The sequence below is a fragment of the Carcharhinus amblyrhynchos genome, chromosome 1 (genome assembly GCF_965287045.1).
Source record: "Carcharhinus amblyrhynchos chromosome 1, sCarAmb.v2.hapA, whole genome shotgun sequence".
In the NCBI taxonomy this organism is placed as follows: Eukaryota; Metazoa; Chordata; class Chondrichthyes; order Carcharhiniformes; family Carcharhinidae; genus Carcharhinus; species Carcharhinus amblyrhynchos.
The window spans coordinates 178,713,898-178,731,642 of NC_137324.1; the positions used below are offsets into that span (position 1 = coordinate 178,713,898).

Consider the following 17,745-nt stretch of genomic DNA (forward strand, 5'->3'; position numbering starts at 1 on the left):
ATTCGCCTTCCTGACCACCTGCTGCACCTGCAAGCTGGGTTTTTGCGACTCATGCACAAGGACCCCGAGGTCCCTCTGCACCGTCGCCTGCTGCAGTTTTTCGCCACTAAGTAATAGTCCTTCCTACCATTCTTCCTACCAAAGTGGACCACCTCACACTTGCCAACATTAAATTCCATTTGCCATTTCCTGGCCCATTCGCCCAGCCTATCTAGATCCTTCTGCAGACTCTCCACACCCTCCGCACAATTTGCCGTTCCCCCAATCTTGGTGTCATCAGCAAATTTCGACACCCTGCACTCGGTTCCCTCCTCCAGATCATCTATATAAATGGTAAAAAGCTGAGGCCCCAGCACCGACCCCTGGGGCACCCCACTAGTCACCAACCGCCAATCCAAATAGCACCCATTGACCCCTACTCTCTGCCTCCTATTTGACAACCAATCCTCTATCCACGCTAACACCCTACCCCCAACTCCATGTCCCCTGACCTTCTGCAATAACCTCTTGTGAGGTACCTTGTCAAACGCCTTCTGAAATTCCAGAAAGACCACATCCACCGGCTCTCCTCTATCCACCGCCCTAGACACATCCTCATAGAACTCCAGTAAATTTGTCAGACACGACTTCCCTTTAATGAAACCGTGTTGCGTCTGCCCTATCAAGCAATTCCCTTCAAGATGCCTCGCAATTTCCTCCTTAATGACGGATTCTAACATTTTACCTACCACAGACGTTAAACTAACCGGCCTATAATTCCCCGCCTTTTGCCTGGCACCTTTCTTAAACAACGGCGTAACATTAGCCGTTTTCCAATCTTCCGGCACTTCCCCGGAATCCAGCGACGTCTGGAAAATAACCACCAAGGCATCCACTATAACCTCCGCTATTTCTTTCAGAACCCTCGGATGCATTCCATCCGGTCCTGGGGACTTGTCCACAATCAGCCCCTCCAGTCTGTCGAGCACCACCTCTCTAGTAACAGTAATGTCATTAAGACCCTCCAGTCCTACCACCTTTCCATCGCTAACACCCGGCAAATTATTCACGTCCTCCTCCGTGAAGACAGAAACAAAATCTCACAACACCAGGTTAAAGTCCAACAGACAACTGTACCTTTAAGACTTGATTAACCATAAATTCCAACCATTATTTTGTAAATTGAGTTTATATCTTTATATGCCCTGTTTGTGAATAGAACTCCCACTCACCTGATGAAGGAGCAGTGCTCTGAAAGCTAGTGGCTTTTGCTACCAAATAAACCTGTTGGACTTTACCCTGGTGTTGTGTGACTTCTTACTGTGAAAAAAGGTACAACAGGGCTTCAGTTTCATTTAGTCATGTTCTATTCCCAGCTTGGTCACTGTCTGTGTGGAGTCTGCATGTTCTCCCCATGTCTGCGTGGGTTTCCACTGGGTGCTGCAGTTTCCTCCCACAGTCCAAAAGACGTGCTGGTTAGGGTGCATTGGCTGTGCTAAATTCTCCCTCAGTGTACCCGAACAGGCACTGGAGTGTGGCAACTAGGGGATTTTCACATTGCATGGTTAATGTAAGCCTACTTGTGATACTAATAAATAAACCTTAAACTAGTTTATTTGTGAGTTTGATGTTGGGATATCTGGAGAGTCTCCTCATCAGGTTCCCTGGATTTGTTTGTAAAATGTATTTTTACTGAGGTTTGGTTATCCTTGTTGGCCTGCGGCATTCTCTTTCCCGGGGTCACTGGGGGCTGGGTCACTGAATGTGTTCAAGGCTGAGTTAGACAAGAGTTAGATCTTTGATTGACAAGGGAGTTGAGGCTTACCGGAGACAGACAGGAAAGGAGGGGGTCAAGGCTACAATCATATCAGTCATGACCTGGAATTTCTTCAGCCAGAGAGTGGTGAATCTGAGGAACTCTTTGCCACAGAGGAGGCCAGGTCATTGAGTATTGATAAGACAGAGATAGATAGGTTATTGATTAATAAGAGGATCGGGGGTTATGGGGAAAAGACAGGAGAATGTAGATGAGAAAAATATCAGCCATGATTGAATGGCAGAGCAGACTCGATGGGCCGAGTGGCCTAGTTCTGCTCCTGTGTCTTATGGTCCTATGATGTTATGATATTGAATGACAGAGCAGGCCCGAGGGGCCAGGTGGTCTACTCCTGCTCCTATTTTTTACACTCGGACAGGATGTGTGGAGAGAAAAAACAAACTTAACATCCATGTCTCTGACCTCCGGCAGAATTAAGCAATAGGTCAAAATTGAAACTCAATATCCTTTCCTAGTTTCTCTTTATTAATTCAATTTTCATGTTCTTTTTCTCGATTGAAAGTCGTGTATCTCTTTATCATAGATTCCATAGAATCCCTACACTACAGAACAAGGCCATGTGGCCCATCGAGTCTGTACCGACCACAGTCCCACCCAGGCCCGATTTCCCCCAACCCCATGCATTTACCCCACTAATCCCCCTGACAGTAGGGTCAATTTAGCTTGGCCAATCAACCTAACCCACACATCCTTGGAGTCTGGGAGGAAACCAGTACACCCGGAGGAAACCCACACAGACACAGGGAGAATGTGCAGACTCTGCACAGAGAGTGACCCGAGGCTTGCGTTGAACCTGGGTCCCTGGCGCTGTGAGGCAGTGGTGCCAACCACTGTGCCACCGTGCTGCCCCGGATTATTGGATTTTGTTATCTGTCTCACTGTCAGTGGGGTGAGAATGTTGGTTCTCACTAACAGTGAGTGAGCGATCTGTTGTTTGTTCCAGATTGGAGGCAGAATTCGGTGCCTAGGAAAGTTTAATAAGCAGCTAGGAAATCAATCGCTGCCTCTGGGTGGCACAGTGGTTAGCACTGCTGCTTCACAGCTTCAGGGTCCTGGGTTCGATTCCCGGCTCGGGTCACTGTCTGTGTGGAGTTTGCACATTCTCCTCGTGTCTGCGTGGGTTTCCTCCGGGTGCTCCGGTTTCCTCCCACAGTCCAAAGATGTGCGAATTTGGTTGATTGGCCATGCTAAGAAATTGCCCCTTAGTGTCCAGGGATGTGTAGGGATTAGTGGGTAAAATGTGTAGGGATATGGGGGTAGGGCCTGGGTGGGATTGTGTTTGGTGCAGACTCGATGGGCCAAAGGGCCTCTTCCTGCACTGTAGGGTTCTATGATGTCTGTATTTTTGGAAATATCAACAGCGTAGCCAAGAAAGTTCCAGTTCCCAAGACGGTGAAGGATGAAATGCAGCAGGTAGAGTGTCTGAGGTGAACAGTTTAGACTGATGTGAGGAGGATTGTTTGGAACAGCAACATGGTTTTAAGAAGTTGGGCTGTCTGTTGCAACGACAGAGAACACAATTTCCCAACTGCTGAATTCGAATCAATGTCCTTCAGACAAAGCAAATAAACTGAAGCAGGTCTGAAAGCCCTTCATCTGTATAGACTTTATCAGCAGGCAAACTGCATTCCAAAGCTTGTCCAGGCTTGTCCAGAGGATCAAGAACACTTTAAACAAAGAGACTAAAATAACTTCAACAACACATTAACCAACAAGATCGTTAAAACGGCTGCAGGGCGCTGCTACATAACAACCGGTGAGGCGAATTCAACTGGACTATAACGCTTATTAACAGAAGGGAAGATTAAATTCATGATATCCAGCTGCCTTCAATTAACAGCTTCATTTTCTTTCCAAATCTGACATCTTCAGAATCATCAAATCGTTCGGTCCAGAAAGCTCTCATTTGCTTCACTGGACAGGGTTTTACAGCTTCACTCGAGCGAGCCTGGAAATTCCCGCCCGAGGCCGGCGGACGTTACCGCTGTCCACCCCTCACTCGCTCCCATTCCGTGGTGGGCGGGGCGGTAGAATTCCGGCAATTCTGTTTTGTACCAGCTCTTTGAGGAACTTATCAACGGATTGTTTGTGTAACTTATTGGCGAGAACATTACAACAACAACCTGTCCTGGTCCTCCCCCCATGCCGACACTATCGTTAAGAAAGCCCCACCAACGCCTCTACTTTCTCAGAAGACGAAGGAAATCTGACAAGTCCGCTACGACTCTCACCATCTTTTACAGATGCCCCATGGAAAGCATCCTTTCTGGTTGTATCACAGCTTGGTCTGGACTCCTGCTCTGCCCAAGACCGCAAGGAACTACAAAAGGTTGTGAATGTAGCCCAATCCATCACACAAACCAGCCTCCCATCCATTGACTCCGTCTACACTTCCCGCTGCCTCGGCAAAGCAGCCGGCATAATTAAGGACCCCACACACCCCTGACATTCTCTCTTCCACCTTCTTCCATCGGGAAAAAGATACAAAAGTCTGAGGTCCCGTACCGACCGACTCAAGAACAGCTCCTTCCCTGCTGCTGTCAGACTTTTGAATGGACTTCCCTTGCATTCAGTTGATCTTTCTCTACAGCCTAGCTATGACTGTAACACTACAAACTTCACTCTATGAACAGTATGCTCAATATAGATGGCAAGAAATAATATTTTTCACTGTGTGTTAATACATGTGACAATAATAAATCAAAGCAAACATTATTGAGCAGATTAATATTTAGCATCTAAATTTCTACTTGAAACATTATTCCTAAACCCTTCAAATTTGCTTTGAGAAGTTGAGATAAGGATGATTTTTTTTCTCTCAATGTGAGTTGTTAGTATTTGGAATTCTCTCCCCTCATCCCCAGAGAGCAATGTGGACCATGGGTCAGTGGATATATTCAAGGATGAGTTGGGGGGGGCGATGTTTGATTGAGAAAGGAATCGATGGAGAGACTGAGGAGAAAATGAAGTTGAGGCTACTTCAGATTAGTTATGATCTTATTGAAGGGCCCAATTAACTGAACGGCCTCCTCCGGCTCCGATTAAATATGAGGTTCTGACGCACTCTCTCTCCACCTTTTAAATATCTCAAAGCCTGCTTGAAATTACTCAGTTAATGGTAGGGCGTTGGGGAGAGTTAGAGAACAGAGAGATCTAGGGCTACATGTTCATAGCTCCTTGAAAGTGGAGTCACAGGTGGACAGAGTGGTGAAGAAGGCATTCGGCATGCTTGGTTTCATTGGTCAGAACATTGAATACAGGAGTTGGAACACGTTGTTGATGTTGTACAAGACATTGATAAGGCCACACTTGGAATACTGTGTACAGTTCTGGTCACCCTATTATAGAAAGGATATTATTAAACTAGAAAGAGTGCAGAAAAGATTTACTAGGATGCCACCGGGACTTGATGGATTGAGTTATAAGGAGAGGTTGGATAGACTGGGACTTTTTTCTCTGGAGCGTAGGAGGCTGAGGGGTGATCTTATAGAGGTCTATAAAATAATGAGGGGCACAGATCAGCTAGATGGTCAATATCTTTTCCCAAAGGAAGGGGAGTCTAAAACTAGAGGGCACAGGTTTAAGGTGAGAGGGGAGAGATACAAAAGGGTCCAGAGGAGCAATTTTTTCACACAGAGGGTGGTGAGTGTCTGGAACGAGCTGCCAGAGGCAGTAGTAGAGGCGGGTACAATTTTATCTTTTAAGAAGCATTTAGACAGTTACATGGGTACGAGGGGTATAGAGGGATATGGGGTCAAATGTGGGCAATTGGGACGAGTTTAAGGGTTTTAAAGAAAAGGGCTGCAAGGACAAGTTCGGCCGAAGGGCCTATGAAAGTGATTCTGACCAAGTGTTTTTGTGATCTTTACTGAGGGATATACATGGGCCATGACAACAGGAATTACACTCCCACCCTTCTCCAATAGAGACAGAGTAAACATGGCCTTGGTTTAACATCTTGTCTGAAATACTGAACCGTAACAGTGCAGCACTCTGATTTAACCCCAAACATCAACCAGAGCAGAGGCACAGTCTCAGTTTAATATCTCACTTGAGATACAGCTCCCTCAGCACTGACCCTCTGACAGTGCGGCACTCCCTCAGCACTGACCCTCTGACAGTGCGGCATTCCCTCAGCACTGACCCTCTGAAGGTGCGGCACTCCCTCAGCACTGACCCTCTGACAGTGTGGCACTCCCTCAGCACTGACCCTCTGACAGTGCGGCACTCCCTCAGCACTGACCCTCTGAAGGTGCGGCACTCCCTCAGCACTGACCCTCTGACAGTGCGGCACTCCCTCAGCACTGACCCTCTGACAGCGCGGCACTCCCTCAGCACTGACCCTCTGACAGTGCGGCACTCCCTCAGCACTGACCCTCTGACAGTGCGGCACTCCCTCAGCACTGACCCTCTGACAGTGCGGCACTCCCTCAGCACTGACCCTCTGACAGTGCGGCGCTCCCTCAGCACTGACCCTCTGACAGCGCGGCACTCCCTCAGCACTGACCCTCTGACAGTGCGGCACTCCCTCAGCACTGACCCTCTGAAGGTGCGGCACTCCCTCAGCACTGACCCTCTGACAGTGCGGCACTCCCTCAACACTGACCCTCTGACAGTGCGGCACTCCCTCAGCACTGACCCTCTGACAGCGCGGCATTCCCTCAGCACTGACCCTCTGAAGGTGCGGCACTCCCTCAGCACTGACCCTCTGACAGTGTGGCACTCCCTCAGCACTGACCCTCTGACAGTGCGGCACTCCCTCAGCACTGACCCTCTGAAGGTGCGGCACTCCCTCAGCACTGACCCTCTGACAGTGCGGCACTCCCTCAGCACTGACCCTCTGACAGTGCGGCGCACCCTCAGCACTGACCCTCTGACAGTGCGGCACTCCCTCAGCACTGACCCTCTGACAGTGCGGCACTCCCTCAGCACTGACCCTCTGACAGTGCGGCACTCCCTCAGCACTGACCCTCTGACAGTGCGGCGCACCCTCAGCACTGACCCTCTGACAGTGCGGCACTCCCTCAGCACTGACCCTCTGACAGTGCGGCACTCCCTCAGCACTGACCCTCTGACAGTGCGGCGCTCCCTCAGCACTGACCCTCTGACAGTGCGGCACTCCCTCAGCACTGACCCTCTGACAGTGCGGCACTCCCTCAGCGCTGACCCTCTGACAGTGCGGCACTCCCTCAGCACTGACCCTCTGACAGTGCGGCACTCCCTCAGCACTGACCCTCTGAAGGTGCGGCACTCCCTCAGCACTGACCCTCTGACAGCGCGGCACTCCCTCAGCACTGACCCTCTGACAGTGCGGCACTCCCTCAGTACTGACCCTCTGACAGTGCGGCACTCCCTCAGTACTGACCCTCTGACAGTGCGGCACTCCCTCAGCACTGACCCTCTGACAGTGCGGCACTCCCTCAGCACTGACCCTCTGACAGTGCGGCACTCCCTCAGCACTGACCCTCTGACAGCGCGGCACTCCCTCAGCAATGACCCTCTGACAGTCCTTCAAAACTATATTTAATCACAGGTTTCATGCTCACATTGTGGGGTGTGGGGTATTAGCTGTGTCCCAGTAAAATTCACAATTGGAAATGTGGAATTACATCATATTTACAGCCCAGGATCTGGCCATTTAATCCATCATTTTGCTCCCAAAATTCTTCCTCCCACCCGCTCCACCTCACCGGAAGTTATTACAGTAATTTGAGATTTGCTTTTAACTCAGTTATGTCTTTGCTCTCAGGCAGATTGGTGAATATTTTCGATATATTTCGAGTCAGGCTGGCTAAACACTTGGCAGAGAGGGAAGGACAGGAGATGCTGATCGGTTGTGATAGAGAATGTGCATCAAGCCCAGAGGGAGCAGCTGAGCTGAACGATGGTGTTTCTGAACTCCAGGTAATTCTCTGCAACAAGACGTGTTCCAATCCAATGTCTCCTCACACCCACAAAAAGAAATAATGACCTTTTTTCTGTTCAGTTCATGATGGTTTCATGCTGACTATTACCCTCAATTTCTTTCTTATCTCGTACTGGCTAACACTCCACGGCTCCCGGCAATTAATGTAGATTGTTCCTCAGTGCATCTTCAATTCTTCACCAATGAGATGGAGAGTGTGTTTATTAACAATGATGGGGTGTAAGTGTTGATAGATGTGCGGTTTAAGGTAGATTGACCGTGCAACATTGACCCTTAGTGTCAATGGCAGGGTAAATATGTGGGGTTTTGGGGATAGACCCTGGGTGGGATTGTTGTTAGTGCAGGCTCGATGGGCCAAATGGCCTCCTTCTGCACTGTAGGGATTCTACGAAGGGGCAGAGTTTGCCAAGTCAGCCACCAAGTTGTGGCAATCTGCAACTCACACCACATCCCTGAACCCCCTGATTATCTGTCATTGTCTCGGTCTATGGAGGAAGTGGATCCTGAGCCCTGTCACTCTCTGCCGGCTCACTCTGCCTTTACACATCGCAGGAAATTCGATCATTTACTGCTGTCAGGTGACTGTTGGTTATTGGTTTGATATGAGGGAGGTATCTTACCTTTAACAACCTAATCTCTCTCATGGCAATTTTTTTCACCATTTTGTCATCATCGTCCTCCAGGAATTTTTTGATGGCAACAATTCTTCCGTTTTCCTTGTTCCTGCATTTTATCACAATTCCATAACTCCCTTCTCCCACCAGTCCCAGGTGTTCATACTTCTCCATGTGGATTCACATCAGTCTGTGGGCTGGAAGTAAAGGAGCATAAAGATGCAGTGTGACTTTTTAAAATATATTTTAGTTTTTATCTATAATGCAGTAAAGTATGAACCCAGCACTTTGCTTCATTTTTACAGGGTTAGAGTTGGAAAGGAAGGACATTAAACTTTTACAGTATGATATCACAAAACAAAATAAAAGATTTACGAAGATGATATCCAGAACTGAGAACTTATAACTATCAGGAGAGATTGAACAAGTTGGGGCTTTTTCCGCTGAAGGAAAAGATTGAGGAATGACCTGATAGAGATCTGTAAAATGATGAAAATGTTTGATTGAGCAGATTTGGAGATGGTTCCACTTGTGGGAGAGACAGAACTAGGGGCTCAATAATATCTAATAGTCACTAATAAATCCAGTCGTGAATTCAGGAGAAACTCCTTTACCCAGGGAGCGGGGAGAATGTGAGAGTGGGACATTTTCATCATTTTACAGATCTTATTAAATTATTCAACACCTCCAATGTTCCACTCAGCTTTTGAGGAAGAGTATTGAAGACCAGGATCTCAAGGCTGAGGTCAGGCTTTAGCTGGCAGCCGCAATTCCCCAGTGCAGTTCTTCAGGAACTGGACAACCTACAGCAGACACGTGCAAGCCCCAGAGAAATACCACCAGCAGCACTTACGCTGCATTCACCAAATCGAGGTGCCAAGAAGGATGGTCTAATAGCAGCGTCCTCTCCCGGGTCAACACACCCAGCTTCGAGGCGCTAATCACTCAAAACCAGTCCCATTGGGCAGGATTAGACTCTCAAAGCAGCTGCTTCACCTGGAACTAGGTTCAGGCAGGAGAATCCCAGGAGACGAGAAGAAACATTCCCCAAAGCAACTCCAAAGAGGTCAAATATCCCTGCTGTCTCTGAGGAGACCCTGACTCGTAAGCAACCAAAATGGAGAAGGTTCTTTAAGACACCAAACACAGAGAGAGACTTCACCAGGACCAGGAAGAGGTGAAGTTGGGAAATTGGAGGAAGCGCTCAAACCTGCAAACAATCAGCTAACTGACCCTCTGAACACCACTAGCCCCACAGGCGACAGAAGCTACAGATCACACAGCGAACCTATCAGCTATCTCAGAACCCAGCAAACCAGCCTCAATCCTGATGGACAGCCCAAGAAGGAAGAAAATAAAGCAGCCAACTGGTACGTGACATGGAAACATAGAAACTAGAAGCAGGATGAGGCCATTCAGCCCTCCCAGCCTGCTCCACCATTCACTTTGATCATGGCTGATCATCAAATTCAATATCCTGATACCTCCCCCCACATTCCTCCTATATCCTTCATCTCTTTTGCCCTAAGAGCTACATTTAATTTCTTGAAATCAGGCAACATTTTCTCCTTAACTACTTTTTGTGGGAGTGGATTCCACACATTCACCACCCTCTGGGTGAAGAAATTTCCTAAAAGGTTTACCCCTTATCTTCAAACTCTGACCCACTAGTTCTGAACTCCCCCTTAAGTAACAATGTGAGGCTGACCAGATTGTCATTTTGTTCCATTGTTTTATTCATTCATCCTCTGGATATGGGCAACTGACTGGGCCATCGCCCTTGAGAAGGTGGCGTGAGCTGCCTTCTTGGACCACTGTAGTCCATGTCATGTAGAAACACCCACAGTGCTGTTCGGGAGGGAGCTCCAGGATTTTGACCCAGTGACAGGGAAGGAACGGCCAATATATTTCCAAGTCAGGATGGTGAGTGAGTTATAGGGGAACTTTCAGTATTAATTACAAGTGGTTGCTGCTGTAATTAGCAGAAAAATGTCATATATTTGAAGAATTTAATCCATACCTTGCTAAAAGAGCAAAATATAAGTTTCAACTTTACATTACAACTTGCACTTATACAAAGATTTTATTAACATCTCCCAAAGTGCATGGATTGGGTCAAAATTTGGACACTGAACTAAATAATGAGACATTAGGACCAGAAACTTAATCAAAAAGGCAGATTTTGAGGAGTGTCTTAAAGGAAGTGAGGGAGGTAGGATTGGGATTCGGGAGAGGTGGGTACAATTTTGTCTTTTCAAAAGCAGTTCGACAGTTACATGGGTACGATGGGTATAGAGGGATATGGGCCAAACACGGGCAACTGGGACTAGCTTAGGGATTAAAAAAAGGGCAGCATGGACAAGTTGGGCTGAAGGGCCTGTTTCCCTGCTGTAAACCTCTATAACTCCATGACTCTAACTCCAGAGCTTAGACCCCAGACAACTGGAGGCAGAGCTGACATTGGTGGAATGATTAACATTGGGAATGTTTAAGAAGAGCCAGCATTGGAGGAGTGCTGAGATCTCGGAGGTCAGGTTCGCTGTGGGAGATCACAGAGATTAGGAGGGGCGGCTATGGAGGGATTTGAACCCAAGGGTGAGTATCGGAAATTTGAGTCTGAGTAATTTTAGGAGTTTGAGATATTTCCCAGTTGAGCAGCTTCAAGATTTAGCTTCACATTTGGAAGAATGGACGATTTGTCACTCTGCTACAATGAATGGGAATGTCTGCCCTTTGTGGAATATCACAGATACAAAGCGGTGTGAACTGTTCAGATATATGTGATGCCTGTTTTGAAACATGTTCCTGTCACTGGATCAGAATGTGCTCACACAATAGGAACCTGAGCTTTGTTATAAAGAGTTTGATGGAATTACAGACATCAACACCTTGAATCTCCAGTCACACACCCCGAGTATCTCTCTTACAGCTCAGCACAACAGACTGAGGTTTCTGCTTTACTTTGCTCTCCTCCCCTGAATAATTCCCCAAAACCCCTCTCAATCTCAACTCCTGCCAGCAGGAATGACAGCAGCATTAATCTAAGGCAGATGATTATTTTTGTCAATGGGTTATATGAGACTGAGGAAGAATAATTTAATAGTTTAGAACAAATCATTAGAAGTGATAATGAACTCCCACATTAACAATTAAACACACGTAGATTGTTTTCTGACAGTCAGCTGAAGTTCAGCATTTCATTGAAATCCCTACACTGCAGAAAGAGGCCATTCGGCCCATCGAGTCTGCCCTGACCACAATCCCACCCAGCCCTATTCCTGTAACCTTACATATTTACCCTGCTAGTCCTCCTGACACTAAGGGGCAATTTAGCATGGCCAATCAGCTTAATCTGCACATCTTTGAGTGTGGGAAGAAACAAGAGCATCTGGAGGAAACCCATGCAGACACGAGGAGAATGTGCACACTCCACACAGACAGTGAGCCAAGCCGGGGATCGAACCCAGGTCCCTGGAGCTGTAAGGCAGCAGTGCTAACCCACTGTGCCACCGTGCCGCCCATTCTACACAGCATTGATTTGAATCCTGAGAAAATACATAGAACAATGTTGCCAACCCCAGGAAATGGGTGAGAATGAGAGCCAGCATCTAAACAAACAGCTACACATTTCCTACACTGCTACACATTTCCTTACATAAACAGCTAACATCAACAAGACTATGTCAACAAGCTATTCACCTCTGCTAGGAATTGAACACATCACCCAGGCTGGCACTCACAGTGCAGTACAGAGAGAGTGCAGCACTGCCAGAAGGGGTATCCCTCAAACGCAGGCAACATCTGCCCTCTGAGCCAGATGTAAAAGTCTCATGCCACCACCTTGAAGAAGAGCGAGGAAGTTCTCCTCGTTGTCCTGGTCAATATTTATCCCTCAAACAACATCTCTAAAAATAGATCATCGGGTCATTGTCATGCAGCTGCTTTTGGGATCTTGCTGTGCACAGTTTGTTGTGCTTCCTACTTTATGACAGTGGCAACACTTCAAAAATACCTAATTGTCTGTGAGGCTCTTTGGAGATCCTGAGGTTGTGAGAAGTGCTATGGAAATGCAAGTCTTTCTTCCTTCTTACACGTGGTTCCTGTCCAAAGTCTTTAATGTCTCACTCCTCCCTCCATCCAGAGAGTAGTGAATTTGTGGACTTTGTTACTGCAGAAAGCAGTTGTCCAAAATAATGTAGATTTTCAAGAAGTTATTCGATGTAAATTTGGGGGCGAAGGGGATGAAAGGATATGGGGGGGGAAAGCGGGATCAGGATATTGAATTGGATGATCAGCCATGATGGCAAGCAGACTCGAAGGGCCGAATGGCCCCCTCCTGCTCCTGGTTTCTATGTTTCTATCTCCATTGCCCTGATTTCTTTGTTTTCCTTTTCAAGTTTTTATCCAATTCCCTCTTTATTATTGAGTTTTCTTCCACCGCCCTTTCAGGCAACACATTCCAGATCAGAACAACTCTCTGTATGAAAAAACTCCTCATCACCCTCTCTTTTCCCAATAACCTTCACCCTGTGGCCTCTGTTTCTCCATTTTCCAGTTTCTCCTTATTTCTTCTGTCAAAAGCCAACATTTTAAGAACAAAGAACAATACAGCACAGGAACAGGCCCTTCGGCCCTCCAAGCCTGCACTGATCATGTGTTCCTAACTGGACTATCCATTTGTATCCCTCTATTCCCAGTCTGTTCATGTGGCTATCTAGATAAGTCTTAAATGATCCTAGTGTGTCTGCCTCAACTACCTTACTTGGTCGTGCATTCCAGGTCCCCGCTACCCTCTGTGTAAAATACAGCCCTCACATATCTGTATTGAACCTTGCCCCCCTCACCTTGAACTTGTGACCCCTTGTGTTTGTCATTTCCGACCTGGGAAAAAGCTTCTCATTGTTCACCCTATCTATCCCCTTCATAATTTTATAAATTCTATTAGGTCACCCCTCAACCTCTGTCTTTCCAAGGAGAACAATCCTGGTTTACTCAATCTCACCTCATAGCTAATAACCTCCACACCAGGCAACATCCTGGTAAACCTTTTCTGTTCTCTCTCCAAAGTCTCCACGTCCTTCTGGTAGTGTGGCGACTGGAACTGGACACAGTATTCCAAATGTGGCCTAATCAATGTTCTATATAACTGCAACATCACATGCCAACTTTTATATTCTATGCCCTGTCCAATAAAGGCAAACATGCCATTTGCCTTCTTCACTACCTTTTTCACCTGTGCTGCCACCTTTAAGGATCTGTGGACTTGCACACCTAGGTCCCTCTGTGTGTCTATACTCCTGATGGTTCTGCCATTTATTGTATAGCTCCCCCCTGCATCAGTTCTACTGAAATGCATCACTTCACATTTATCTGGATTAAATTCCATCTGCCATTTCTCTGCCCAATTTTCCAGCCTATCTATAACCTGCTGTATTCTCCGACAATGTTCACCACTATCCGCAACTCCAGCAATCTTTGTATCATCCGCAAACTTACTAATCAGACCAGTTACATCTTCTTCCAAATCATTTATATATATCACAAACAGCAGAGGTCCCATTACCCTCTACCCATTACCCTCTACCCATTACCATATGCCCTGCGGAACACCACTAGCCACAGATCTCCAATCAGAAAAAGACCCCTCCACCGCTACCCTCTGTCTTCTATGGCCAAGCCATTCTGTACTCATCTAGTTAGTTCACCTTTGATCCTGTGAGATTTAACCTTTTGCACCAGGCTGCCATGAGGGACCTTGTCAAATGTTTTACTAAAATCCACGTAAATAACATCCACGGCCTTTCCCTCATCAATCATTTTTGTCACCTCCTCAAAAAACTCAACCAAATGTGTGAGGCATGACCTCCCTTGTACGAAACCATGTTGTCTATCGCTAATGAGGCTACTCAGTTCTAACCTCCATCTCCCTAACTTCATTCATTTCCAATGACAGTGTGTTTGAAACATTCTGATGCAGCCTAAACCTTGGCATCTTCCTCCACCATATCGCTGCCCTCCTGCTGCCTGCTTCTAGAATCCCCAACAGTTCATAACATTTCATTCAGAGACACAAGAGCTCAGATTGATTCGTCACTGGAAAGGTTGTTGTTGTTTCTCTTCCCACACCCAGTGGTGTACAAAGGCAGACCTCCCAGTTTCCCCTGGAACAGATCCCTAGACTTGGCACCAGAGCTGGTAGGGAGCCACTCTCCATCAAGTACAGCCAGCCATGACCCTCTCCTCTCACTGCCAGCCATTGGCGAGTGTTTGGGAGGATTTTGCAGGTTGACACTCAGCTAGTTTGGCAGCGCAATGAATGCTCCCTCTTCACACAGCAAGTCCTGGGGTGGGACTCGAACCTGCAGCTTCTGTCTCCTGTGGTTTCTGTGCCACAAGACCTCTTCATTTTGGAAACGCAGAAAAACAAAATGCCATAAAAATATAAAGTTTGGAAATTTCAATTATTTTAAACCAAATTTCTAAAAATTCGACAGATAGAAAAGAACTACTGCCAAGATGCCTGCTCCCAAAGTGAGATTGTTCCAATGGCAAATTCCTTCAACAGAAAAATGCCATAACGTGGGGATGCTGGTGTTGGACTGGAGTGAGCACAGTAAGAAGTCTCACAACACCAGGTTAAAGTCCAACAGGTTTATTTGGAATCACGAGCTTTCGGAGCGCTGCTCCTTCATCAGGTGAGTGGAGAAGTAGGTTCACAAACACGGCTTATATAGACAGAGACACAACTGCAAGATAATGGTTGGAATGTGAGTCTTTACAGGTAATTAAGTTAAATTCCCAAAGACCGGATTTCTTCTGCACAGTTTTATTCTCCAGTTTGCAAACTATATATTCAATTATTTCCGGTACTGTTTCCGAGTCTCTCTCAGTGATTTTAACCATCGCTCCCTGCAATTTAATTCTGTTACACAATTCTCACTGCAGTAATCTCCCTTTCTGTGATTCCGGGCTATTGAATTTCAGACTGGTTTTGCTAAGGTTAGTTACTGTACCTCCAGCAGTTCTGTTACACACATTCCCTCCAGTCCAGCTCATCCACTGTCAAAGCACACCATTAATCTTCTGAAGAACACACACTGTCTCCTCATTCCTGAGCCCCTGTACTGGTGTGTGTGTGTGAAGCACTCACTGCCTGCTGTTTATTGCTAAGTGTGGAGCCAGTCAGATCCCTGTGACACTAAACCTCTGGTTATACTGAATGAGTTTGATGACATGGGTGGTTCTTCAGCGAATGTGAGGGACAAGGACAGCAGACAACTGGCCAGGAGCCAGGGGGAGCACAATGGAACAGGAGGCTGTGTGATTCCAGGTTACTAACAGCAACAAATGACTCTCTCCACAACATGTAGCACTCACGTCAGCTCAGAACCGCAGAATCAGCCACTGTGATGGTTCCAACCCCCCATAAATTCGAGAGTTAAAACGCAGAAAAACAATTGTGAGAAGGTTGACCAAGTTTGCAGAACTGAGTGTTCCATTTCCTTCAGAAAGCTTTTGTTGGAGGTGAGAAGCAGCAAATAGTGTTTTTGCAAGCGGGTAACTGAGTGAGTGATGAGGACAGAACAAAAATGTAGCTCAAGCTGGGATTTTTAAAAAATCCTTTCTCAGAGTTTCTCTCAGTGCAGAGAGAAAAGGGCCAAGCCTTTCATCCGTCTAACCTGCAGAAAATACTGAAATACTCAGCAAATGTGTAGAGAACACTTGACACAATGCCTCTGCTACAGAATGCACTGCCTCGCTTCTACAGAGCGCACTGCCTCACCGCCACAGAACATAAGAACATAAGAAATAGGAGCAGGAGTAGGCCATCTAGCCCTTCGAGCCTGCCCCGCCATTCAATAAGATCATGGCTGATCTGTCTTGGCTCAGTTCCACATTCCCGCCCTCTCCCCATAACCCTTAATCCCCTCTCTTATCAAAAACCCATCAACCCGCGTCTTAAAAATATTTAGCGAGGCAGCCTCCACCACTTCAACGGGCAGAGAATTCCAGAGATTCACCGCCCTTTGAGTGAAGAAGTTCCTCCTCAACTCCGTTCTAAACCGCGCCCCCCCCCCCTTTATCTTGAGGCTGTGCTCCCTAGTCCTACTGTCTTTTCTGAGCGGGAAGAGTCTCTCCACCTCTATCCTATCCATCCCATTCATCATCTTATATGTCTCAATGAGATCTTCCCTCATTCTTCTAAACTCTAACGAGTACAAGCCTAGTTTATTCAGCCTCTCCTCATAGCTCAACCCCCTCAACTCCGGTATCAGCCTAGTAAACCTCCTCTGCACTCCCTCCAAGGCCAAAATATCCTTGCGTAAGTACGGCAACCAAAACTGCACACAGTACTCCAGCTGCGGCCTCACCAATGCCCTATACAGCCGCAGCAAGACCTCCCTACTTTTATATTCAATCCCCCTCGCTATGAAGGCCAGCATCCCATTCGCCTTCCTGACCACCTGCTGCACCTGCAAGCTGGGTTTTTGCGACTCATGCACAAGGACCCTGAGGTCCCTCTGCACCGTCGCCTGCTGCAGTTTTTCGCCCCGTAAGTAATAGTCCTTCCTACCATTATTCCTACCAAAGTGGACCACCTCGCACTTGCCAACATTAAATTCCATTTGCCATTTCCTGGCCCATTCGTCCAGCCTATCTAGATCCTTCTGCAGACTCTCCACACCCTCCGCACAATTTGCCGTTCCCCCAATCTTGGTGTCATCAGCAAATTTCGACACCCTACACTCGGTTCCCTCCTCCAGATCATCTATATAAATGGTAAATAGCTGAGGCCCCAGCACCGACCCCTGGGGCACTCCACTAGTCACCATCCGCCAATCCGAATAGCACCCGTTGACCCCCACTCTCTGCCTCCTATTTGACAACCAATCCTCTATCCACGCTAACACCCTACCCCCAACTCCATGTCCCTCGACCTTCTGCAATAACCTCTTGTGAGGTACCTTGTCAAACGCCTTCTGAAAATCCAGAAAGACCACATCCACCGGCTCTCCTCTATCCACCGCCCTAGACACATCCTCATAGAACTCCAGTAAATTTGTCAGACACGACTTCCCTTTAATGAAACCGTGCTGCGTCTGCTCTATCAAGCAATTCCCTTCAAGATGCCTCGCAATTTCCTCCTTAATGACGGATTCGAACATTTTACCTACTGCTACAGAACGCAGCGCCTCGCCGACACAGAACGCAGCGCCTCGCCGACACAGAACGCACCGCCTCGCCGACACAGAACGCAGCGCCTCGCCGACACAGAACGCACCGCCTCGCCGACACAGAACGCAGCGCCTCGCCGACACAGAACGCAGCGCCTCGCCGACACAGAACGCAGCGCCTCGCCGACACAGAACGCAGCGCCTCGCCGACAC

General features: G+C 47.4%; 1 protein-coding gene across 1 annotated transcript in view; it reads right to left on the minus strand.

The window, feature by feature from the left end:
• Positions 1 to 15,543, minus strand: part of LOC145348000 (cyclin-dependent kinase-like 2) — a 56,447-nt gene extending 40,904 nt beyond the window's left edge. Inside the window, exons 1-2 of the mRNA XM_080196086.1 lie at positions 15,370 to 15,543; positions 8,363 to 8,553 (exon numbers count right to left, since the gene is read on the minus strand). Of these exons, the coding sequence (XP_080052212.1) occupies positions 8,363 to 8,530 (168 nt within the window). The 5' untranslated portion in view covers positions 8,531 to 8,553; positions 15,370 to 15,543. The remainder of the gene's footprint in view (positions 1 to 8,362; positions 8,554 to 15,369) is intronic.
• Between the last annotated feature and the right edge of the window lie 2,202 nt (positions 15,544 to 17,745).